The sequence below is a fragment of the Schistocerca cancellata genome, chromosome 4 (genome assembly GCF_023864275.1).
Source record: "Schistocerca cancellata isolate TAMUIC-IGC-003103 chromosome 4, iqSchCanc2.1, whole genome shotgun sequence".
Lineage (NCBI taxonomy): Eukaryota > Metazoa > Arthropoda > Insecta > Orthoptera > Acrididae > Schistocerca > Schistocerca cancellata.
In genome coordinates this window covers 203,190,504-203,218,468 of record NC_064629.1, presented here as the reverse complement: position 1 = coordinate 203,218,468, position 27,965 = coordinate 203,190,504, and the positions used below count along the sequence as shown (strand labels likewise).

General features: G+C 40.7%; 1 protein-coding gene across 1 annotated transcript in view; it reads right to left on the bottom strand.

Moving 5' to 3' along the window:
* Positions 1-27,965, bottom strand: part of LOC126184024 (uncharacterized) — a 344,076-nt gene that overhangs the window by 9,154 nt on the left and 306,957 nt on the right. The window contains exon 21 of the mRNA XM_049926377.1: positions 17,860-18,006. Within this exon, the coding sequence (XP_049782334.1) occupies positions 17,860-18,006 (147 nt within the window). The remainder of the gene's footprint in view (positions 1-17,859; positions 18,007-27,965) is intronic.

Sequence of the window (27,965 nt, the reverse complement as noted above, 5' to 3'; positions counted from 1 at the left end):
ACGGCTGGCAGACAGCGTCGCACATAGAGGATGCGCGTAATTGCGCGGCGGCGCTTTGAATGATCGGCGAGTCACAACATTTTTCCCCCCTTTGAAATTGGGGCACTGGTCTTGATGGAGGTGTCCTGGAGATGGCTAACGTCCATAGGCGTTGTTTGACTCGCCGTAAAGTCTCGAGAAGGAGGCTTCCCGTACGGACGGAAGTGTCCCCGATGATAACGAGTCGAGATGACAGGAGACGTAGGGGTCGAATCTGCTGGGGCCCCATGCAGCAATCTGCCCGTTGCGGAAAGTCCAGCTGATATGACAGGAGACATGGGCGATGTGTCGGCGTCCGTTGGAGGAGGAGGAGAGTAGATTTGCTCTGACAGAGGATGGTCATCCGGTTCCTGCATGGGCACGTCTCCTGGTGGCGCCCGTTCTTGTGCTGGCATCGCGATGACTGTGAGAGGGCTGCGTTGTGAGTACTGCGAGATGCCAAGATCCCGAGTGTCAGGTAGAGCCAAAGGTGGTGTAGCGGCATTTGGAACAGGCATTGCTACCACACGACGCCGAAGCTGGTCCGAATGACGCACTGCAACACCCCTGTCCATCTGGATTTCATACAGGCATCTGCCATGGTGTCTTAAGATGCTGCCCGGGCTCCATTTTCGCCACCTGCCATATCCCCGTACCCAGACGAGGTCGTCGGCAGTGAACCGGCCAAGTGCAGGCACCCGCGGCCGTGAGGTGGAAGGCCGCAGAAGATGAAGTAGCGTGTGAGGCTGTCGGCCATGTAAGAGCTCAGCCGGGCTGTGGTTGCCCATGGGGGTGAAACGGTAAGACGCCAGAAACTGGAGAAGCGCATCATCAGCAGCAGAAGAAGTCAGAAGTTTCCGCATCTGAGCCTTAAATGTGCGGACCAGTCGTTCAGCCTCACCATTGGATTGTGGATGGAACGGCGGGGCCGTGACATGCATAACGCCGTGACGAGCACAAGAATCTGCAAATTCGGAAGAGGCAAATTGCAGACCATTATCAATAACAAGAGTAGAGGGGAGGCCTTCCACAGAAAAAATGCGGGCGAGAGCACTGGTGGTTGCCGCGGTGGTAGGCGACGTGCAACGGACAATGAAAGGAAAGTTAGAGTAGGCGTCAATTACGAGGAGCCAATAAGTACCTAAAAAGGGTCCCGCAAAGTCAGCATGAATGCGCTCCCAGGGCTTCTCAGGCGAAGGCCACGGTGACAAAGATGACTTCAGGGCAGCAGCCTGTGACGCACAAGGGCCGCAAGCAGCGACCATGTGTGCAATTTCAGAGTCAATGCCAGGCTAGTACACATGACGGCGCGCAAGAGATTTTGTGCGAGACACACCGAAACACGCAAAGACGCAGGTATCACAACACGTGGCGAAGCATTGTCAGTGGAGAGGAGGATAACACCATCCTTAGCCGTGAGGCGGTAGCGCAAAGCGTAGTAGTTCCACAATGGATCAGAAATGTTAGCGGACGGGCGATCTGGCCAACCCTTCCGAATACAGCGTAAAACCCGGGAGAGGGTAGGGTCAGAACCCGTAACAGCCGCCAGCCTGTCCCCAGTGATGGGGAACCCGTCCACAACCCGCTGCTCGGCAACATACAGATGTAAACACAAAAGTTCGTCCCTATCGAATGCCTGATCAGGACCCATGGGAAGGCGAGACAGAGCATCAGCATTTGCATGTTGAGCCGTTGGCCGGAAATGAATCTCATAATTGAAACAAGACAAGTAAAGAGCCCAACGCTGGACGCGGTGTGCAGCCTTGTCGGGAAGTGACGTTGATGGATGAAACAAGTGGTTTGTGATCCGTAACAAGATGAATTTTGAGCCATAGAGAAAAACACCACACTTATGAAGAGCATAAATAATGGCCAAAGCTTCTTTCTCAATTTGAGAATACTTTTGTTGGGCATCCGTTAGTGTTTTGGAGGCATAAGCAATCGGTTGTTCTGAACCGTCAGAAAAACGGTGCGCAAGGACTGCACCAACCCCGTACTGAGAGGCGTCTGTGGCAAGAACAAGATGTTGGCCAGGTCGACAAGTAGCCAGGCACGGGGCCTGTTTCAGCATAGTCTTCAATTTCTGGAAAGCCGCTTCGCATGACGCGGACCAGTGAAAAGGCACGTTTTTATGCAACAGGCGATGTAACGGCTGAGCCACCGAAGCCGCAGATGGTAAAAACTTGTGATAGTATGCTATTTTCCCCAAGAAGGCCTGCAGTTCCTTAACAGATGTAGGGCGAGGAAGGGCATCGACAGTTTGCTGAAGGGGACGAATACCATCCCGAGAGAGTTGAAACCCCAAGTACGTGATAGATGCCTGAAAAAATTGTGATTTCTGAAGATTACACTTAAGACCAGCAGTCTGTAAGACATGAAAAAGTGTGCGGAGATTTTGAAGATGTTCTTCAGTGGTGGAGCCAGTGACAATAATGTCGTCCATGTAATTGACACACCCAGGGACAGGGAGCAATAATTGTTCCAAGAATCGCTGGAAGAGAGCAGGGGTGCTAGCAACCCCGAATGGCAAGCGTTGGTACTGATAAAGGTCGAAAGGCGTGTTAAAGACCAGAAACTGCCGGGAAGCAGTGTCGAGAGGAAGTTGATGATAAGCTTCTGACAGGTCAATTTTAGAAAAATACTGGCCTCCAGCAAGTTTAGTGAACAGTTCTTCAGGACGGGGCATAGGGTAAGTGTCGATGAGGCATTAAGCATTTACAGTGGCTCTGGAATCGCCACAGAGACGAATATTATCATTTGGCTTAGCAACGACAATGACAGGAGAGGACCACTCACTGGAAGTGACAGGAAGCAAGACCCCTGAAGTAGTGAGACGATCCAACTCCCATTTTACCCGATCACGAAGGGCCACAGGAATGGGCCGAGTCCGAAAAAACTTAGGCCGAGCAGTGGGTTTGAGTGTGATATGAGCTTCAAAGTCGTTTGCACGGCCTAACCCAGGAGAAAAAAGGGACAAACATGTCGTCGACAAGGAATCCAGTTGAACATAAGGAATAGCATCAGAGGCAATATTGACAGAGTCATCTATGGAGAACACAAAAACGCGAAAGGCATCGAAACCAAAAAGATTTTCTGCGTTGCTCTGGTCGACTACAAATATGGGAACAGTGCGAACGACGGATTTGTAAGATACCTCAGCATTAAACTGTCCCAAGAGAGAAATCTTCTGTTTATTGTACGTCCGTAATTGCCGAGTGACAGGTGACAGGAGTGGAGAACCCAACTGAAGATACGTCTGAGAATTAATTATAGTGGCAGCAGAACTGGTATCCACTTGCATGCGAACATCTCGACCAAGGATTTGGACAGTGAGGAGTAACTTCCATGAAAGGGAAGAATTGCAATTGACAGACAACACAGAATCAGACTCAGCGTCATGTTCATGAACATCATGTATGTGGTCGGATTTGCAAACTGAAGACACATGACCTTTCTTTTTGCAATTGTGACTCACAGCCCAACATTGGGGACAATCCTCGTGTGAATGTTTCGTAAAACACCGCGGACATGAAGGAAGTTGCCGGGGGTTGTGCTGCAGCTTCTTAGCGGGTTGTTTACGGCTAGGCCGAGGCTGCGCGTGGGAGCGCACTGCGGCCACGTCGGCCGGCGCGGACGCGCCACACGCGTCATCAACAGCGCAGAGAGGTTGTATTTCCCCGACATCACCCCACGCCTCTATTTGCGCCCCAGCGGCACAAGAAATTTCAAACGACTGCGCAATGGAGAGAACTTCATCTAGAGTCGGATTTGCCAACTGAAGGGCACGTTGCAGAACTTCTTTGCGGGCGCCGACCGGATAATAGCATCCCGTACTGTGGAATCGGCATAGGATTCTTTGTGAACGTCAGTAACAAATTGACACTTTCGACTGAGGCCGTGAAGTTCAGCAGCCCAAGCCCGATAGGATTGATGTGGCTGTTTTTGACAATGATAAAAGGCAACACGAGAGGCTACCACATGCGTTTGCTTTTGAAAATAGACAGACAGAAGTGAGCACATTTCAGCAAAGGACAAAGACGCAGGATCCTTCAAAGGAGCCAATTGCGACAACAACCGATACATTTGAGGTGAAATCCAGGAAAGGAACAGAGACTTACATGGTTGTTCGTCCACGACATGAAATGCCAAGAAGTGCTGTCGAAGACGTTTTTCATAATCAGACCAGTCTTCCGCCGTCTCGTCATAAGGAGGAAAAGGAGGTATAGCCAATGACGAGAAACACCCCGCATTTGACGCCACAACGAAATCGCGAATCGCCGTTGTTAGAAGCATTTGCTGTTCAAGGAGATTTTGCAATAGTTGCTCGACAGTAGCCATGGAACCCTGTGGGTCAACGGTGAAAAGGAAAAATCCACGACCTCGTCGCCAATTGTTATAACGTCAAGTTTAACACATATATTTCAGAACGACGCGACACGTGTAAGTCACACAGTAAGTTGACAAGCAAGACATGTGTACACGTTAGCATTCGAATGAGCACCGAGTCCCAGTCTAGCGGCCGCTGCTCGGCTGGACGCTTAGGTGGCGCAGCTGCTGCACGGCTGGCAAACAGCGCCGCACGTAGAGGATGTGCGTAATTGCGCGGTGGAGCTTTGAATGATTGGCGAGTCACAACAGTGTTGGTTGCCAACGTTCCCTTGTTGCTTTTGACAGTTCACCAACAATTCTTTAAATGGTGGTGTGTTCTCAAAACAAAATAACAGTCAAGCAAGGTACATTTTCAACTCTTTACACATGTTCATCAAAGTGCAATGTTTGTTCACATTAACATGCCAATAACGATGTGCCCAACAACATATTTTAAACATATGTTGATTAAAGACAGAAAAGTTTCTTCATTCGAAGATGATGTGGTGCCGCGTTACTAACTATTCTCACTTCTACTAGTGTTGAACACAAGTGCAAGATGCCACATTTCATACTGCTTGCCACACTATGTCTGTTAGCTGCATGGCAGGACCACACACTGCATGCCCTGCACATGGTGAGCGAGTGCTGGGTATTGGCGCCAGAGGCTACTGTTGGCCACGTGCTTCTGTGTGTGTGTGTGTGTGTGTGTGTGTGTACACAGCAAGTGATGGGCAACGAGTGCTGCACATGTGGTTTCGCCAAGCAGATGCAGTGCTATAGTCTAATCTGAACCACTAGTCTCACCCCATATCTCTGCAGCATGTGTCCAATTCTGCCCCTCTTCTGTCAATTTAGGACAAATGTTTTGTCTGTGGAACTTGAAAGTGTTCTTTATTTCTCTCTTGCTGTAAACATATTCCCCGAACGTGAATCTTAATTGCTGCAGTTCAGATGGTCATTGTCATAAATAATCTTTGCTGTGTTCACTAAAGTGTTCAAGATTGCTTTCTTGTGCACAAGATTGTGAAAACTATTTACTTTAAGGTAACAGTTGGGGTGGACCAGTTACCTGTGCACTAAATGATCAAAGAAGTTTGCTGTTTTCTGCTCAACAAAAACATCCAATTTACATAGCTTATCATTCCTATCCGCTTAACAGTAAATTTAATGTTGAGATGGACACTGTTCATGTGATCAATGAACTGATGATGTGTACCTTCACTGAGAGGCCAGACCAAGAAAATATTGTCAACTATCATATGAAGCAAGACACACACAACATTGTAGAGTTGTATAACTTGTTCCTGAAAATTATCCATGAAGGATTTGTGACAGCAGGAATCTGATCACTACACTATAGTCAATTCAAAATATTAATTGCAGTACACGAAGTATATTGTCATCAGGGTATAGCAGATCAGCTTGATGATCCCAGGTGGAAACGGTTTGTCTTCTACAGCCACATTTGCAAATAACCATACATTCTGACTAACAACTGTGTGCTTTGGCCTATTTTGGCGTATTTTCAAGATCAGCTTGATGATCCCAGGTGGAAACTGTTTGTCTTCTACAGCCACATTTGCAAATAACCATACATTCTGACTAACAACTGTGTGCTTTGGCCTATTTTCATTTTTCTGAGTGCCTCAATAAATGCCTGTGATTAAAATAAATTGTTGTAACAAGTTACATTAAGAAGTAAGTATCTTTTTTATTTATTGACAGTGATTAGTTTTGGACTCACTGTCCACTTTCAAGCCATCCATACCATAAGTGTGATAGTACAAGCAAAAGTGCTTGCATTGATGATAAAAGCAGCACTATGGCCAACTCGACAACAGTTAACAGATCGCATAGGACAGACACTGGAGAACATTATCACCATAGGGACCATTTTTGTACATAGGATTTCACTGTATTGTCACACTTACGATACAGATGGTTTGAAAATACACATAGCTTTTCAAAACTAGTCACCATCAAGAAATAAAAAAAGATACTTCTTAATGAAGTTCATAAATTTCTGTGAGTTAACAACATAGTGTTCAAAATGTGCCATTTTGGCTGCTGATGATCCTCCCACATGTTTTGCTAGTCTGTAAGGTGGTGAACTAATAAAACTAAGAATGGGAATAAGAGGGACCCCATCCTTGTGTGGACTGCTGGAGCCCAAGAATTTTATTGAAAATAAGGTGGCTTGAAAACCAAAAGGATTTTACCTTTGTTACTGTTAGACTCAGGCCTCTTTTCTTCTACCTAAGAATATGTGCAATTTTTAGGATGTGAAGCACCTTGAGTCCTGTACTGCAAAAAATGACATATATAATACCACTATCATACTTTTCTTGTTGCCTTTTTTTCTGTGCACGTATAAGAGAATTATCGTTCATCAGTACATGCTGAGTATCAGTGAAGCTTGGCATTCTGACATCAGTTTATCACCAACTGCCTTCCTGTTATTCTCTTCCCTCACACAGCACACACTAAATTAGGATATTTTGTCTGTAAATAACAAGTCACAAGTTACACTCAAGGATCCATAATGACTATGATGCTACAGCAGGTAAGAAGACTGGCAATATCTACAACTTTGTCATGCACAATTTCATTTCCTGTGGACATCAAAAAGATCAGGTGAGATCAAAGATTAGCATATGGCAACTCTAAAACATAAATATTTTTTGGAATAAAAATCTTTGACACATTTTTAGGCTTCCAATTTTTAAGGCTTTTCAATTTCTTTCATGCCCCTCGACTCATAACTGCCATCTGGTTTCTGTACAAATTGTAAATAGCCTTTCAAATCAAATGGTTCAAATGGCTCTGAGGACTATGAGACTTAACTTCTGAGTTCATCACTCCCCTAGAACTTAGAACTACTTAAACCTAACTAATCTAAGGACATCACACACATCCATGCCCGAGGCAGGATTCGAACCTGCGACTGTAGCGGTCGCGCGGTTCCAGACTGTAGCGCCTAGAACCACTCGGCCACACTGGCCGGCTTTCTCACAATCAAGGCTAGTTTTAGAACACTGAATTGTGCCAGAAGGTAAGATTTATTTTCTGGAATGCATATAAAAGAAATTAAGAACAGAAGCACTGGCTAGATGATATTAAGACCACAATAGAATATCTGTTGCACATGAAAACACAGAAAACATCCCCATACTATTCACCATATGGTACGCCACCAAATTTTAAAACAAAAATATTCTATGTCAAAAAGTTGTACGACACTGAAGGTTAAAAAAACCATATGTTGGATCAGTTACATTGAAAAACACTGAGTAATACAGTATTCTCATACTGTAAAATAAAACATCCATGTTTAACCTTAACAATGCCACTGAACCTGGTTGTAATTACTATATATTCAATTTTAAGGCCTATAACACTGGAGTTTACGTCACAGGAATATTATTTTGTTTTGGACATAATTAAATTTAACACACAACACTTGTATGGTTAACATCCACCATGGGACAGCTCCTACATAGTTAGCCATATGACACAAAACAAATTTGTGCAGTAGTTTTAGCTGTGTTGTACTCCGATGAATATCGTATCATGGGAACCATGTAAATAGCATTTATCAAACTACACAAAATAATCACAAAATTTCTCACTTGCCTCTATACACAAATATCTTTGTTTGTCATTGCAGCAGTTCGCCATGTTGGGATTGCACATACATTGCCTGCAGCTACCCATGTTCCTTGTTATTCCCACTACATCTGGCTGAGTCTGTTTTGCCTACTGCCATGACTTGTGTGATATTTTTCGTTGGGCATATGGAGTGCACAAAATATAGTCCGTTCATACATGAATTGTGATTTTCCTCTTGCATTTTATTGGGCATTTAAAGAAATGGACACAAGTGGCCTACCAGAGATATCAGTTTAAAGGAATCATTCACCTTATCACGCCTAGTGATAAACACTAGCCTTCCGAAAGATCAAATTAATTCAAAGTGGCAGAGGTTGAACATTTTCTTTACCACTGGCTACTTTGACAACTGTTCCACAGCAAACATTTTTATTAATGTTCTTGGTTGTTACCAATAGTTCTCTTTTTCTATCTTCTCAGATAAAAGAAATAGTGGAGAGCATACACATAACACTACGACCCAAAACAACTCTACAACACAATATCAGTACAGGTAGCAGTCAGATACAGTGGTACACATGCAGCCTAAGCATATTAACTGTCTTATGGGTAATGTGGTGGAGTTTAAGTCTAGATTAAAGAACTTTCTGATGGGTAATTCCTATTTCGCTGAAGAGTACTGTCACAGAAATTAATGTATTAGGTTACACTATGATTAATATTACCAACATAGCACTGTAACAGTTCACATGTCAAGTCATTTCAGTGTACTGCACTTAAATAAAATTGAAGTATTTGACTACTTTTCATCTCTCAGAGATCCCTCTTTCCGGCATCCGTGGAATATGATTCACACAGAGTAATGTAAATCCCTCAACATACAAATTAATGAAGAAAAATAAGGATAATATCAACAGTGGGTGCAAAAGTGTTTTGGACATAACCATGTGGCAATGGCAGAGGTAGATCTGGGCTAGTAACATGAGACGTATGGAAACAGACAACCCACGTGTTTCCACAAGCCTATTAAAAGCTTGTTAGTAAGGAGAGGCAACTGTATCATGTGAGTGTGTCTGATACCCCAACATTTCCCATTATCAGCTTTGGGTCAGCTCCCATCTAAAGGTCACAGTTGTGGGAACCTCATCAAATACATCTTTTCCCAGATTCACAAGCTTGCTACATCTTTAGAGGGAACTGCCTACCTGTACACAACACGTAATGGAAAAATTGTTAATGTCTGTCAATAATTCCAGCAACAATTCAGCAGCAAATGTTATGACAACTAAGAGCCAATTTTTGCAGTGTCATTTTGTGAAAAAGTTTTCTTAAATTTTATTTGTGAAGAAGTTTAATTAAATAATCACATTTTTTAAAAAGCATGTCAAAGTATATGGTATGATTTTGCATGCAACTGTAACAAAAACTTCGAAACTTTGTAACATATATTTTGTGGGTTCAGCTTTGCCTCCATTAATAATTTGTATTAATTTGTTTCCTGGTATGTACAGACTGTACTGTACATTATTGTGAATGATAATTCTTACACACTGGATTATCCAATAAGCTATTCTTCAATATCTATCTGTATAGTCCAATGGGGGTGATGAAACAGCACAAGAGACTATCCTGCTTGTTCTCATACCACTCCTGATTTTCACATTACTTTTTTTTTTGCTTAATCGCATTTTATTACTAATAATACATACACAATAGTTACTTCAAATGCCCAGTTTCTCATTTAAACAGTGATTCTCAAAACTTTATTACTTACTGTTTCGTTTCTCAAATACTGATAATGATAGTATAGTTAGTACACCTAGGAATATTTTATTTACAGAGATATTAGTGATTTAGTAGAAATGCAAACCACGTGAAGGTGAATTTTTCGGCGAGCAAAGAGTGGTTTGTTTCTAGATTGGTAATGCTCATTTGAAAGCTCTCATTACCCTCTTTTTAGTATGTATTTTACTTTTTCCAAAAACTTTATATTTCAGAAGTTATTCCTATACAAAATTTTTGTATTCTACATTGTTTCAATCTTAAAACATAATTATTTCCAAAATTCAGTGCCACTGTTATATAGAGCTGATTTTTCTGTTTCCAAAAATGCAAATTTTCACTAAAGTAACTGGTTTGTTTGTTAATTATTCCAAGTACAAAATTTTACTTTCTTAAAACATTTTCGTGGGCCTCTGGAATCCTCATATACAACAAAATCACTGTCATAAAATAGTATCTATTATCTTTGCCATTTCTAGTTATATTGCTATTAGTTATTTAAATTTATGTCACTGCCTATTGTGTCTTTGTTTCTTTCAACTTTGTTGATTATTATAAAATTGCAGTTTTCCATATTACACGTGTTTATAAATAGGATTGATGCACAAAGCCTTATCAGTCAGGTCAAAGTGAAATCACGAACAGCCTGTGTGTCATACAATTTTCAGTACAGTTTATATTATGTAATCAATTCGCACAGGAAAATGTAGCGTCTATTTTTGGTAAAATTTGTGCCTATATTTTTTTTGTAAATGATTAGATACACAAATTTAAAAGGTTGTCATGAGATATGAGTGAAGAGAAAACAAAGCCATAGTTTGTTGAAATTAACTGAAAAAAAAAGTGTTGTTTGGGAACTTTTTGACTAAAACGTTTGCTTTTGTGAAAACTTTAACACCTTTTTCTCCTGAAATTGTCTTTGTTTTCTTCGTTTGGGTGTATTTAAGCTTTCAAAAATGACTGTTCTGTTGAAAAATAGCAGCATTTTCCTGCTGTTTGCTGATGCGTCTCCAATTTAAGGTGTTTCTGGACATTATTTGTCTTTTTCAACTTAAGCCATTGATTTCCAACTCTATTAACCTATTAATTTCGACCTATGGTGGGCATTCAGTGTAAGAGTAGAAATAAAGATACGGTAACCCTAATTTAACAGTAGGGGCAGAATTTCAGGAGTCAAAAAACATTTCAGATTTTGCTTTGCAATCTCTATAGTGCACAGTACGGGCACTATAGCCTGTAGTGGCAGATATCACTGAGCATAAACAAACTATAAATCTGACTGCCAGAGGGGAGAGGAGCAGTGCGTGGAAACGAGCCCTACCTTCCTCTTGCAGGGCACCAGCCTACAGCAGAACTGACACATGGTCACAGGAATTGCCAGTCTTTTATGCGGTTGTAAGAGTCCTTATTGAAAACCATGATAGACCAGGATTAGTCGCTTTGCTAATTTCCAAATGAGAAAAGAGAGCAATGAGCAACGCACAACACAAAGCAATGGGGAACGCCTTCTCCACAGATTAGCAGAGTTTAGTTAACAATGTTGTTCCGGCCGAACCTCTAATAGTATTTCATGCAACCACAGTTCACAAATTCCGCACCTAATTTGCCACATTAAAAGTGTCTGCATTATACCATCTTTTGAGCTTTAGTTAACAAAGAAATGCACTTGTTTCTTTGTTATAAAATGCTAGGTCTTACAGCTGAGTATCACAATGCATACATGGTGTGTACCTAAGAGAGACCATTCCACTGCTCACAACTGACATGTCATCTGACCATTGAGCTCACTGATATGTTGTTGCATTTGTACACTTTTTATCTTGCAAACAGATTCTTACACACATTATACTTATATGCAGAAAATAAAGATAATTCAGAACTATCTCTGATGAAATAGTTCATATGGATACAGTTCACTATAAAATAATATCTATTAATTTTGCTTTTTCACACTGTGAGGCAGAATTTACATCTACTTCACATTTATCGCAAAATGTTATTTTTCCAGTCCCTAGTAATCAATATCTAATAGTAAAATTGTACCATGTAGTTGTGTCAGCTAGTACTGAACTGTTAAAATGACAAGCCACTATGTTTTTCATTTGTGTAAATTAATGTGTTAATCTGCCACTGGTGAATTTTGTGAGCATTTGTTAATGAGTGTAACTTACCGATCTGTGTCTAATATTGTGGCTCCTTCAAGTTTCAAAGCTAATCATAATAGGGAATATTACAAGTCAACAAATATGAAGAGATAGAAAATCATCTGCTGCAGTACTGTGTATTTTCTTTAACCAATATCCCTGAAGCCCAGTAAAAGCAGGACGATTTTAGGAAACTGGTTATGAGACATCTGAGGCGGAGTTCCAGGCCAGTAAGCTTACAACTTGCACACTACTGTTTCAGCAGTAGTCCCTTCAGAAGACACTAACATACCACAATATTCACTGCACTGGAAAACATTCACTGAACTGGAAAACACCAATAAAATGTCTCCACAGTAATGATGCAGTGTTTCTTGCAGTCATTTAGCATACTGATGGGTTGCAATTTTCAAAAAGTAGTTCTCCAATGCCTATGTTGGTTTATAAAAAATACAGGCATCAGATATGCTTTTTTGCATGCCCAAGGTACAGTACATCCCTCATTAGTGTTGTTTTCTCACATAGCATGTCCAGTTTTGGAAGTCCCAGCCCCAACTGTATTAAACACATTTTAAAACAACTCATTTATATGGTCACTCTTCCAACCTAGCATGTCCAAATTTGGTTGTATCATCAATACCATTTGACTGCTGCAACTTTAGCCACCGAGAATTCTGGGAGTGGGATGTATGCAGATACGGGATGAAGAAATGTGTGGGGAGACAGTGCTTTTCAGTGCCAGCAACTTTGCACATCATATGGATCATTTGTTATGGAACAAATGATGTGTGGAAGTAGTTTGTATACATTGGTGGTAACTATCACAACTTCCAACTTCTGTAGCATCCAAACATAAATGGAATATTTACTAGTGTATAAATCAGTTGCTACTGTTCTCTGATCTTGTTCAGATCACAGAAATGGCAAACAAAAACAAGTGGAAGAAGGTCAGTTTCCAGAAATGGAAAACATGCTACTGAAGTGGACAACACAAGCTTGTGTTTTGAATATTACAACTGATAGTATTGTGGTTTGTGCTAAGGCAAGCTATTTGGCACAAAAGTTTTGACTCACAAACTTCAAAGCATTTAACAGCTGAATTGAAAGGTTTAAGAACCGACAAAATTTAGTGCATAAATGTGTTCGAGGTGAGGCTGGAGGCATAAACACTGATACTGTTCAGTCACGGAAAAATACTCTTCTGTTAATCATAGAAAGGTACAGACCCAATGATTTTTTTTTAATGCAGATAAAGCGGGATTATTTTGTCACCTTCTGCCTGACAAAAATCTTGAGCTCACAGGAGAGAAATGCCATGGCATAAAGAGAAGCTAACTGTCTCATTATCTTGTAATGACAGTGGAACACTAAAGTAGGGATCACTAATAACTATTAAGGCAAACAGTCCACGATGCTCTAAAAATGGTGCAGACATTTCCATGTAAATATATGTCTAATGCAAAAACAAGGGTAAGAACAATTATGTATATTTGAACAATTCTTGCATGCCTGGGATGCAAGGTTGGATGTCATAAATAGGAAAATCATCCTGTTTATTGACCAGTGTGCAGTGCATCCCAACTCTACAAGCTACCTCCAGCCACTGAACCAAGGCTTTACACAACATATAAAACAAAAATACAGGATGATTCTAGTACAGGAAATGCAGGCCTGTCTTCATACTACAATAAGAAAGGTAATGATCTTGGCCCTACACTTTTTGTAAGAGGTGCTTGGGATTCCATATGAGCAAGAACAATCTCAAACTGCTTCAAGAAGGCTGCCTTTCATCAGGCTAAGAATTATAGAGTGAATGTGGGGCTTCTGAGCTTTGTTGTTTAGTATAAGAAGCACATTGTAAATAACTAATATCGTAAATTTCTATGTGGATGTCATGGCATAAAACAAACGAATTGCAGCTGAACAATGACAGCAAATAAAGATGTACAATACACCAACAGTTTGTTGAAATGACAACCCCTATTCTATTAACAGCAGTGATGCACTAATGGACAGATGCTAAATGAAAGATGTTCATTTATACCGAGAAATGGTACAGAAACTAAATTTTAGCATATTTTTGCCTTTCTACACAACATGCCACAATCATATTTTGGATGCTGGAGGCTACACGTTTTGCATAACATAACTTTCTGCATTCCAATTGGCTGTTGGTAGAAGTGTACACATCTGACACATTGGACTTAGCCAATGTCACCATATTTGACACATTTTTGCCTCTTGTATACTAACACACAATTTTGAGTTTCTCAATGTGGTTCCGAACGTGTTCTTGAAAAGGCACATTTTGAAGTATAATATAATGAGACAGCGTGTAAGGAAGAGTAGTGTTGAAGAGATCACATATTACCCCAATTAATTTCGCATTTCCAATGACAAAAACACCAAATAATTACTAAATTAGGTATTTTTAGACAGTTTGTTTTCCTGCTAATGATGTCCCAAAATCTGTGGTCCCTTCAAAAATGTGCTAACAAGATTCCATTGTACTTCCTTTCAGGTACCAATAAAATTCGATGTTTGAATGCTCTTACTTGAGATCATATATTTGAAGAAATGAGCTCCTTATCTTATATGAGCTCCAGTGCATTTTTGGTTTTGAAAAGCACCCCTAATATGGCACTGGAAATTAAAAGCTGAACTAAAATAATTAAAGCAGACACAATATTATTTCCTTCAGAAAAAAATGAAGAGAGACTATTTCCTGATAAAAGGCCTGCTTCTGATTGTTACTTTGTGTGTTCTTAGAGTCTGTGATATTGAGACAGAAATAAGAACAGAAAACAATGACAAAGGCCTTAGTAGTACTGTATCAGAAGTTTTTCATGCACAGCTAAATTTATACAGTCAGTAATCTGGAATATCCAATGGATGAATTAAATATCAGCTTGCCATCCTATTGCTTTCTTTTAGCTGATTTATGCACATAAGGGGAAATTTACACCCTACACATCTCTCATTAAAGCTGCAGAAGAGGCAGGGTAATCACACTATGCACACCAAGTTTTCTATTAAAGAGCTGGCCACCTTTAATAAATACTTCTATTGGTCCCAGTGAAAGTTCCTTGCAAACAATCTTACTGACACCTACTTTTATGAGTCACACTTCAAGAAAAAGTTTGCATCTAAGGAATCATTATGAAATAAATTAAAAACCATTTCTGAGGAAATTCATAATGTATTCAAGTTTCTACTAATATAGTGTGGTCTCAGTCGCACCAAATCACCACATGTGCAGCTGGATAATTTTCTGGTGAGGTCATTACACATCTAGCTCACTGAAACGATAAGAGTTCGGGATCAAAATGTCTTCCTTCAATTACATGTCAGTAAATCTTGAAAATTGCCAAAATATTCTTCAGGGAAAAAAAATGATAAATACATAAAGACATGTAGACTCAAATTTGCAAAATCAGTGCAACGAAGGGATATAGTGTCCTGAATTTTCACGCTCTCCGTGCTGTGTACATCATACAATCTGACAATGCAGATACTTTCTTGCCATCAAATTCAAGCACACAAAAATCATTAAATTCTATTGCACATTGAATTGTCAAATTGAATACCCATGATATTTTTGTTAATTATGGTCATTAAATGAACAAAAATTAATGTTCATTGGAGCTTATCAAAAATCACAGTGCTAAAGACTATTATGATATTAAACTTGCTGATGTATGATGATCCTGTTTGTGTGTGGCTATTGATTCTGGATTTACAATCATGGGTTTATGTCCAACTGATAAATGTTTTAATTAAAGTCTGAGTATTATGTATTTTTAATCAAAGGCAATAGTGGAAGGAAATGAACACAATATTGCTAGAGAGATCAGCCTGACAATAATGATTTATGAAAAGCACAGAAATCTAAATCAAGATAACCAAACAAAAATGTGATTTCATCTTCAGAATATAGCTGAAGCATAAGGATGAAACTGAAGAAAGGAACAAATTGAAGAAGGAAATTGTTACAGGTATAACACATTTACAGTAAGGAGCAAGAAAAGACAGTGGAGAATATACGAGGGCTATCCACAAAGTACATTATGTTTTGGAATTAAAAATAAATAAAGTATTGGAATTTTTTAAAATTATATACAGATGAAAGCCACACTTAAATACTACTTTTCTACATAGTTGCCATTTAAATTAAGGCACTTATCATAGTGATGGACGAGCTTGGAAATTCCTTCGTCGTAAAATTCGGCCACCTGCGCCTTCAACCACGTGGTTACCTCTTCTTGAAGCTGTGCGTCGTCATCAAAATGCTACATAGCCAACCACTTCTCCATTGCTGGGAGTAAGTGGAAGTCGCTCGGTGCCAGGTCGGGACTGTACGGCGGATGAGGAAAGAACTCCCACTTAAAAGATTCGAGAACTTCACGAGTGGAATTTGCCGTGTGGGCCCGGGCATTGTCGTTAATCAGCCAGATCTTTTGAGCCCAACTTTCCCCTACGCTTGTTTTGTATTGCTCTTCTGAGGTTGTGCAGAGTTTGGCAATACCTTTGAGTGTTTATTGTTCTGCCTCTTTCCAGGAAATCCACAAAAATCACACCTTTTCTGTCCCAAAAGAAGAGGTAACCACGTGGTTGAAGGCGCAGGCGGCCGAATTTTACGACGAAGGAATTTCCAAGCTCATCCATCGCTATGATAAGTGCCTTAATTTAAATGGCAACTATGTAGAGAAGTAGTATTTAAGTGTGGCTTTCATCTGTATATAATAAAAAAAATTTCCAATACTTTATTTATTTTTAATTCCAAAACGTAATGCACTTTGTGGATAGCCCTCGTACAAGGAGATGGAGAGGCAGTATGTGTCATTTTCAAATGAAGGCTGACATGCAATACACAAGGAACATCCCGAACATCCCAGGCTCTCAACTCAAAGAAATAAGTGTTTGTAAAACCGGCACAGGACTATCCATTTCTACCAAAACTGTTAGTAATAACTCATCATTACAGAAAATTTGCAACACAATAATATCTCATTGGTTTTCTTGCTGCGTCAATCCTCAGTCTGATATTCACAGCAGCAGGTAGCCTCCAGATGACTGATATGCAAATGAAGGTTTTCACAGGATGTCAATGCAATAAAATCTTCTTGGGCTTCTTGCCAAGTCAACCTGCAATGGACACACTGATACAGAAAGGAACCCATGAAGAGTCGTGCTTGAGTAGCTGTTGGTAGGGCACTTGTCCGCAAAAGGCAAAGGTCCCAAGTTCCGAGTCTCAATCCGGCACACATTTTTTATTTGCCGGGAAGTTTCAAATCAGTGCCTGCTCTGCTGCAGAGTGAAAATTTCGTTCTGAACCCAAGAATATCTTACTGCAATGACACATGATGAGACCCTTCATTTGCATACACAGAAACTTTGTCAATTAAAACATACAAGAAAATGCTGCAGTTGCATTGCCTTGTTTAAATAGCAGGATTACAGGAAATATACAGCACTTTACACAAGTCTGAAGCTGAGAGAATATTAAAGAACCTGATTAGAAATTCAAGTAGTGGCATGTTTCACAGCACTACCACTTCTGACCAAAATCTTAACAGCCCTCCACTGCAGTCCATTTTCTTTTAGAAAGTGGTTCACCACACCTCTCGAATTTGAGCTTTATTTTTCCTTTAGTACTTATCTACATCTGAAACTGCCATATTCATACATTTCCCACTCAATAACAGCAAGTTCTTATGCAATGATGAGGTTAAAGAAGTATCACTAAATTACTCAAGCAATTATATTACTGTAAGAATCACAAGACTATGCAAAAGAACAAAATCTTCTCCCCTCTCCTTTCCTTACATCCTCCACCATACCTACCTTACATGAATGGCACACATCGTTACAATCATCTTTAGGAAAAAATAAATCACAAATACAGTGCCCTTCAAAACAATAAACAGAAATGTACCTTGTCTTCTAGCTCTTTCCCGCTCCTCTTCTTCACTACGAAAAAGGCCAAATTCACGGCGCAAACGCGCTGTTAAATTTTCTCGCTCTCTCTCCACTAAAGTGGGAGCACAATTCCATCTCATGTAGTTTACATCATCAGATATTCCTGCAAGAATGACACAGTGAAAATTACCTGTTGTATACCTACAACTCACTGAAAAATGTTGTTGCATTCACAGCTTAAAGAAATCTTCTCTAATTACTTAATATGGTATTATTTTTCGTAGAGAGAGAGAGAGAGAGAGAGAGAGAGAGAGAGAGAGATTCCATAGGAAATTAATAATGATAAATTACAGACATGCTAATCTATCTTTCCTGTGGACTCATAAAGCTTCAACAAAGACACATAAATGTGGAAACATAAATAATTTACAAGAGTTTGAAATTCAATTCTAATTCCCAAATCACTGAGACACTGGGAAGAAGTAAAAAGGAAGTTTGGGTTTTAACACATGGCCAATGAAAACATTACCCCTCTCAGTGAGAGAAATTAGTCTATTAATGTGGAGGATCTACCAATTTTAAGTCAATAAACAATGAGCTGCCAAAGTTACTGCTACAATAAAATGACACAGAGCAATTTTTTTCTGTATTCCAACTAAAACAAAACTGTCACACACAAATAATACAGCTACTCACCACATATTTAGTCATACATAAGATAAAGAAATTGTATAGATTGGTCACCACTTGTGCATGGAGACCTCAGTCAGCAAGAACTTTGCTCATCAAAGGCCGCGTTCTAAGTTTAAGTTGTTGACCGGCACATAGTTTTAATCTGATAGAATGTATGAAAATTACACATAGTACAGCACAGAGTAAAAGTTTCATTGTGCAAAGATAAATAAGCTGGCAATAGCAAAAATATTAAACTATAATCTGAGAAAATAAATTAAAGAATGTAGTATGATAACTTGGCTCAATGGCTCTGATGAGTTTGGAAAGCAGTACAGAGGTACTAACAGACTGAAATTTGTGCCAGGTCACAAGGAGTGTCTGGGTAGCACAGCAGGTATGAACATGGCCTGTAAAATCCCCGGATCCAAGTTTAATTTCTTGTCAAGCATCCAAGAGGACCCACAGGAAGGACAGAGAGCTAGAGTGTGACGACTCATCAACAATTAGGTCATTAGAGACAGAGCACAAGCCTGGATTGGTAAAAGTAAGGGAGCACACTCACCATGCCTTTTAAAAGGAACAGTCCCAGTATTTGCCTTAAGTTATGGAATTGAAGAAAGCCTAGCCTAAATTTGGATTGGTGGGTGGGGATTTGCACTGCCATCCTTGCTCCTTAGGACCCAGAAGAAATCTATTGAAAAACTAGGATAGCCTTCTTAATAAAGGTTCAGCATTTTTCTATCAGGCACTCTCACTCAGCACTACGATTTTGTTAACCTTTTACTTCTGTCACCACAGTTGTTTTCTTTTAGGACAAGTATAAAATTTCCCTGCTTGGCACTGATATGGCATTGAGGTCAGTTAAAATGTTTTTATTGTGTCGGTTCAAAAATGTTCAAATGTGTGTGAATTCCTAAGGAACCAAACTGCTGAGGTAATTGGTCCCTAGACTTACACACTACTAAAACTAACTTATTTTAAGAACACACACACACACACACACACACACACACACACACACACACACACACACACACACGCCCGAGGAAGGACTTGAACCTCCGGCGGGAGGGGCCACACAATCTGTGAAATGGCGCCTCAAACTGCGTGGCCACTCCGCGTGACTATTTTGTTGGTATATGATCTACAACTACGTAAGTCAAGAATAAGCTAGGCAATCGTAATATTTTTGTTTAGAAAGCTTTTTAATGTGTCAAGGGCATTCAAAAAGAAATAGGCCAGAGGCTCTAAAATGAAAACTGATAAGGGACTGCAAAGTCGTTTGTGTACGGAAGCAGGTGTGATCCCTACAAGAGCGTTAAGTTTCCAAACCTGACACTAGAGGAATACGGGCGCACACAGTGAGCATTTGCACAAACCTACTGTCCTTTTCTGACATAGCAAATTGGAACTATTCCATCTGTAATAATGCATTTAGTTTTATTGGGAATCAATTTAATTAAAACTTATTATGTAACAAGAAAAACATTGTGACCTAATTTCTGGGCATGGTGACACGATAAGGTATTAAGACTGGCAGTTCAGCTTCTACATAACATACACCAAGTTCTGTGAAATTAGTTTGTTTATGCAATAATTAACAATAAAGTTCATAATTAGCCAAATTATAAATCACCCTTTTACCCCAGTGCTTATTAAATTCTTATCTTTGCCATTGTACTTTTATTAATCTGATTTTTATGCTGCAGGTGACATACTTTATTATTTGATTTAGTCAATAAGCAAGAATTTTGCATAATTTACAGTGTATTTCAATATGGTGCATGTACTCGTAAATAAGGTATTCCCAATGTGCATGCACAAAGTACTTCGATCAACTTTTCTGAATTTCTGGATTACTGCAGTTCTTACAAAACAAAATTTAATCAATACTTATAATACATCCTGAATAGCAAAATTCAAACTAGCTGCTTTTCAATGACTGTGCAGTTTCTGAAATAAAAACTTGTTCATCCACCAGTCTTTAGATGGATGTCACTCAATGTCAACAGTCTATGTCCAGTTTGTTGATGACAATACATGCACCTGCACTGCGAAAACTAAGCAATGTTGATATTTAAAAAGTTTCTAGTGATTTTTGTAACTCATACTCTGATTAAAACTAACTTTGTAATTGACAGCTGCAATGGCCAGGAGGGGGGGGGGGGGGGGGGGGGGGTGGCAATGTTGCCGGAGTGCAGCCAGTCACACTTCACAAGGCGCTGCACATATCTACAAATCAAGCAACACAGTACGCACTTGGCACTCGAGAAACAACTATGACTGGATGGCAGCTGGCCCCCTCCACTCTACTTGCTAAAATGTCAATCACAAAACTAATTTTGATCAGAGTATAATTAATATTTTGACTGAACTCTCTCTTGGTTGGTAGGAGACTTTAAGTGAAGATGAGCTTTCATTAAGAGTGGTGATTTTTAATTAATGAGTGAATTAAGTGAACTGTTGCAGTGTACTTTTCTCTGGCAGATTTCTGTGAGCCAGTACTGTACATGAACTATGACATTTATGTAAACATGGACAGTGTTTGCCCGATTTGATTACTTGGTTTAGGAACTTGGTTATTGACAGTGCTTCATTAATGTGTGTTGTGATGATTTTGTAATTTATATGAGTGGTTCTGCCACTGAACTCTATAGTTATTTGTGGCTGCCAACCTGATTTTATGCACTAGTATTTTCACAAAGTACGAAAATTGGTCATCGTCCATACAGGGTAACTATGAGGCTAACAAAATATGAGTAAAAGTGCAGCCTACATTGTGGTGAAACTATGAAAAGCAGGTTGTTGCTTTACACCATGCACTAAGTAGTGGAGAAAACAGAGAAATGGATACTCCAAAAGAAGAGCATAGGGATTTAAATGCATTTCCTTACAGCAAAAGGAGTGCTGAGAATGGGAATTCAATGAAAAATGGCACACTCCTAACATTCAATTCAACCTCTGGGGCAATGGCTGCCACCATAACTTGCTGGACAATAGTATCAGTAATGGTGTGGCATTTCAGATGATGTGTGACTGGGCAACGACATCTGTCCTTTCTTCAATTGCTTGTGTCATACCTTCACCCTAGTAATGGATGTGTAGTGCTCTTCATAGAATTGTGCCATTTTTAATGAATTTCAGTTCCCTTCAGTTATTCCACTGTCAGGAAATGCACTACACTCCTTTTGAAGCCTTCATGCCACTGTCTTCAGCACAACTGAGTGCAGTCAATGGCAGATGTGTGCACATGCTCACTTTGTCATCACATGGGCATGGGCCCATGTCCTTCTAGTGGAGAGTTTGGGGCCTCAGTGCTTTCTTCCATAGGCATTCACATTATGAACCTTCAGCGGCTTTCATTTTACAGCCTCCAGCTCATTTTTTTGTGAATGCCCTTATAGTCGTGTTGTATCTGATCTTTTTAAATGGATGTGGCAAAATATCACAATGCTATAATTTTGAAATTATAATGAAAAGGAGAGATTACAACTTGCCGTACAGCGGAGATGCTGAGCTGCAGACAGGCACCACAAAAAAGACTGCTAGAGAAGTAAGCTTTCAGCCAAATGACCCTCTTCTGAATTACAAAAAAGCAGGCACATGCACACGTGGCCCCCCCCCCCTCCACACACACACACACACACACACACACACAAACGCAACTAACACACGACCACTGTCTGTGGCTGCCCAGACCAGATTCTGGCCTCAGCAGCCAGAGACAGTGATCACCTGTGTGAGAGCTGCATTTGCGTAAATATATGTGTGCGTGTTTTTTGTCTAATTCAGAAGAGGGCCTTTTGGTCAGAAGCTTACTTGTCTAGCAGTCTTTTTGTTGTGCCTGTCTGTGACTAAACATCTCAATTATATGAGTAGTAGCAATCTATCCTTTTCATTCCAATGTTGTTATTCCATCCTGGATTTACCACTGTTTGGTACAATTCTGTTTGCTTTGGACAGTTTATGGCTCACAAATTCATCGATAGTTGGTGAAGGTTTATGATTCTGCTATTTCATTTTCAGCAGTTAAGAAATGGGCAGCTGATTTCACAATTATTTGTAACTTTCTTGAAAATAATCCACTTGGTGGACACCCGGAAACTGCAACTGCAGCTGGAAATATCAAGAAAGTATACAATACTGTACTAAATGATCAGTGAATAAAGGTATATGAAACTCCTCATCTCATAGGCACATCAAAAGCTAAGAGTGTGATTTATATAAAGAATTAAATGTGAGAAAACTATACGCAAGACGGCTGCTGAATTTGTTGAATACTGAACAGAGCAAATTTGAAATGACGATTTTAGTTCTTTAGAAATAAATCCAACTCTTTTTGGGTACCAAATAAAAACTATGTGGGCTCAAACCACCCCACACCAGAAACAAAACAGCACTCAAAGGCAATGACTGAAGCCAGTGTTAGCTAAGAAGAAAATGCGATTTTGCTAACTGATTACCTTCTGAACGGTAAAATAACAGCTGATCAATACTGGACTATCAAAAGAAGGAAAGAATCACTATTCATCAAGACAAAAGAAGCTAGTGACAGGAAATTATTCGGAATTCCTCAATTGGGTAGGTAGATTAGAGAAGTTAAAAAGAGAAATGGATATGTTGAAGTTACATATAGTGGGAGTTAGTGGAGTGTGATGGCAGGAATAACAGGACTTCTGATCAGATTAGTACAGTATTATCAAAACAAAATGAAATAGGGGTAATGCAGGAATACGTCTAATAATGAATGAGAAAATACAAATAATCTACTATGAACAACACAGTGAACATATTCCCGTGGCCAGTATGGATACGCCAGTCAACACCCACCATAACAGTATAAGTTTATATCCATACTTGCTTTACAGATGACGGACAGATTCTCTCTCTCTCTCTCTCTCTCTCTCTCTCTCTCTCTCTCTCTCTCACACACACACACACACACACACACACACCTATGCCCTTACATGGTGCTTGCTGGATGAAAAAGGGGCCTTACCTTCAGTCCCACACCCACGTTTAACCATACTGGACTTATCAAAGACCCACTCTCCTTTCTACGGTCCATACAGACGAAACACTTCTTTTCCACCAATCCCTCCAACCAGAGCTAACCTAATTTCAACACTGAACCTTACCTCTCCCAGTTAATACCTCCACCCAACTGTAACCATCCCACTCTGCCACCTAACCACCCCCTGGTCATCTTCCAGGAATTTCTTATCCCCAACTTTGTCTCACCATCATTCCCCATATCCCTTCCTAAGAACACTAACCCTTTGACAGAAGAAAGGGCAGCCATGCACATGTAACCTCCAATCCCTACTGAAATCCATAAGCAGTTTCCAGAACCTCTGCTCCGAGTCCATCTCCCGTAACACCCACCCTCTACTTGCTCCCTCAAATCTGTGAACCCCACAATCTTGGACACCCCGTTGTAGCTGACTATTGTGTTCCCACTGAATGAATTTCTGCTCTTGTTGAACAGCACATCCAACCAACTGCCCAAAATCTAGCCTCCTACATCAAAGATATTAACCACCCCTTTACCTCCTGGACCCCTACTTGTCACTATTAATGCCATGTCCCCATACACTGGCATCCCTCATGCCTCTGGTCTTGTCCCTATCAACCTGTTTATGGGCAATCTACAGGTAACTTGCCTAGCCTAGCCTAGCCTAACCTCCCATCCTCCTACTCTGGTTCTGGATCACTGATGGTGTCTTCATGATCTGTACTCATGACCAAGACATCTGATCCTCTTTCCTACACAACTTCAACACCTCGTCTCCTACCTGCTTCAACTAAGTCCTCCTCAACCCAGCAATCCATTTTCCTGAACATTGACCTCCACCACTCTGATGGTTCCATCCACATCTGTCCACATTAAACCCACTAACCATCAACAACACCTGCATTTTGAAAGCTGCTATCCCTTCCACACCAAAAAATCCCTTCCATATAGCCTAATCACCCATGGATGATGTACCTGCAGTTACAAGAGCTCCGTTGCCCAGTATGCCGAAAGTCACAAGAAGACCTTCATAGACAAGGACTGCCCCCCCAAACCTAATCCACAAACATATTTCCTATGCCGTATCCTCACACACCTGCAATCCTCCTACCACCCCCAAGTATCAACTACAAAGTAGTGCCCCTCGTTACCCAGTACCACCCTGGACTGCAACAGCTGAAGCATATCCTTTGTCAGGGCCTTGAGTACCTCTTGTCATGGCCCAAAATCAGGGACATCCTATCCAAGATTTTCCACACACCTCCCGAATGGTGTTCCACTGCCCAACCAATCTACAAAACACCCTAGTTCATACCTATGTCACTCCCATTCCCAACCCTTGCCACAGGAATCCTATACCTGTGGTGGACTAAGATGCAAGACTTGCCCAATCCACCCACCCAGCGCCTCCTGCTCCCCTCCCGTCACAGGCTTACACTATCCCATCAGATGCCGGGAGACCTGTGAAAGCAGGCATGTCATATACCAACTCTATCGCAAATACTGCCCAGTTTCTTATTTTGGTATGACGACCAATCAACTGCCCACCATCATGAATGGTCACAGCCAAACTGTCACCAAGAACAAAGTTCACCAACCAGTGGCAAGCATGCTCAATTTCACAAACTGGGTCATCTGGATCCTTCCCTCCACCACCAGCTTCTTTGAGCTATGCAGATGGGAGTTATCCTCTCAACACATCCTTCACTCCCATAATTGTCCCAGATTCAATCTTGAATAATTCACTTTCCCCACATCCTCCAACCAACTGTTTCCCCTTCCTTCCTCTGTCCTGTCACCCACACCCAGTTCATATCTCATCACCTTAAGCGTGTGCTGTTCTTCACTGGTTCTGACAATGGTGCACCCCACCTCCAGCTCGTGTACCTGCCAATCCTGCATCCCTACCCGGCAAACCAACTGCCTCCCTCTCAAGCCATAGCCACCAACTCCCCCCCCCCCCCCCCCCCAAAAAAAAAAAAAAAATCCCTCTCCCTGTCTCCTACCTCTCCCCAACCCACATTACAAGCTTGTCCACCTGCCGAATGCACACTGTCACTGTTCGTCCAAATGCTGCTGTGTAAGGGCATGTGTGTATGTACAGAGTGGTCCATTGATCGTGACCTGGCCAAATATCTCACAAAATAAGCGTCAAACGAAAAAACTACAAAGAACGAAACTTGTCTAGCTTGAAAGGGGAAACCAGATGGCGCTATGGTTGGCTCGCTAGATAGCGCTGCCATAGGTCAAACGGATATCAACTGCGTTTTTTTTAAATAGGAACCCCCATTTTTTTTACATATTCGTGTAGTACGTAAAGAAATATGAATGGTTTAGTTGGAGCACTTTTTTCGCTTTGTGATAGATGGCACTGTAATAGTCACAAACATATAGCTCATAATTTTAGATGAACAGTTAGTAACAGGTAGGCTTTTTAAATTAAAATACAGAATGTAAGTACATTTGAACATTTTATTTTGGTTGTTCCAATGTGATACATGTACCTTTGTGAACTTATCATTTATGAGAAAGCATGCTGTTACAGCGCGATGACCTGTAAATACCACATTAATGCAATAAATGCTCAAAATGATGTCTGTCAACCTCAATGCATTTGGCAATACGTGTAACGACATTCCACTGAACAGCGAGTAGTTTGCCTTCCATAATGTTCGCACATGTATTGACAATGCACTGACGCGTGCTGTCAGGCATTGTCAGTGTATCACGATAGCAAATATCCTTCAACTTTCCCCACAGAAAGAAATATGGGGACATCAGATCCGGTGAATGTGAGGGCCATGGTATGGTGTTTCGATGACCAATCCACCTGTCATGAAATATGCTATTCAATACCGCTTCAACCACACGCAAGCTATGTGCGGACATCCATCATGTTGGAAGTACATCGCTATTGTCATGCAGTGAAACATCTCATAGTAACATCGGTAGAACATTACGTAGGAAATCAGCATACATTGCACCATTTAGATTGCCATCGATAAAGTGGGGGCCAATTATCCTTCCGCCCATAATGTCGCACCACACATTAATCCACCAAGGTCGCTGATGTTCCACTTGTCGCAGCCATAGTGGATTTTCTGTTGCCCAATAGTGCATATTATGCCAGTTTACGTTACCGCTGTTGGTGAATGACGTTTCGTCGCTAAATAGAACCCTTGCAAAAAAATCTGACATCGCCCCGTAATTTCTCTTGTGTCCAGTGGCAGAACTGTACAGAAACATCGAAGTCGTCACCATGCAATTTCTGGTGCATAGAAATATGGTACGGGTGCAATTGATGCTGATGTAGCATTCTCAAGACCAATGATTTTGAGATTCCCGATTCTCGCACCATTTGTCTGCTACTGATGTGCGGATTAGCCGCGACAGCAGCTAAAACACCTACTTGGGCATCATCATTTGTTTCAGGTTGTGGTTGACATTTCACATGTGGCTGAACACTTCCTGTTTCCTTAGATAACGTAACTATATGGCGAATGGTCCGGACACTTGGATGATGTCGCCCAGGATACCGAGCAGCATACATAGCACACGCCCGTTAGGCATTTCGATCACAATAGCCATACATCAACACGATATCGACCTTTTCCACAATTGGTAAACGATCCATTTTAACAAGGGTAATTTATCACGAAGCAAATACCGTCCGCACTGGCAGAATGTTACGTCATACCACGTACTTATACGTTTGTGACTATTACAGTGCCATCTATCACAAAGCGAAGAAAGTGGTCCAACTAAAACATTCATATTTCTTTACGTACTACACAAATATGTAATAAAAAATGGGGGTTTCTATTTTAAAAAACGCATTTGATATCTGTTTGACCCATGGCAGCGCCATCTAGTGGGCCAAACACAGCGCCGTCTGGTTTTCCCCTTCAAGCTAGACGAGCTTCATTCTTTGTAGTTTTGTCGTTTGATGCTTATTTTGTGAGATATTTGGCCCGGTCACTATCAATGGACCACCCTGTATATCAGTGTGTGTGTGTGTGTGTGTGTGTGTGTGTGTGTGTGTGGTTTTTTTTACTCTAGCTCAAGAAAGGATTACTCCGAAAGCTGGAAAGTTTTCTTTCTTTTTGTGTGTGCCTGTCGAAGACTCAATGATCCTGCTTTTCAGTGATTGGTCTCCTTTACTACAAAAACAGTAGATGAAAATGGACTGGGGTAAAGGAATGAAGGGGAAGCAACCGGGCAGAATTTTGCACAGAGCACAATTTAATAACTGCTAATAGTTTGTGTAAGAATTACGAAAGAAAGCTGTAACACTTGGAAGAGACTAGAGACACCAGAAGGTTTCAGGTAGAAGAAACTGCAGATAGGTGGGAAATTAAGTACATGGGGGGGGAAAAAAAAAAAAAAAAAAAAAAAAAAAAAAAAAAAAAAAAAAAAAAAAAAAAAACTCAGAT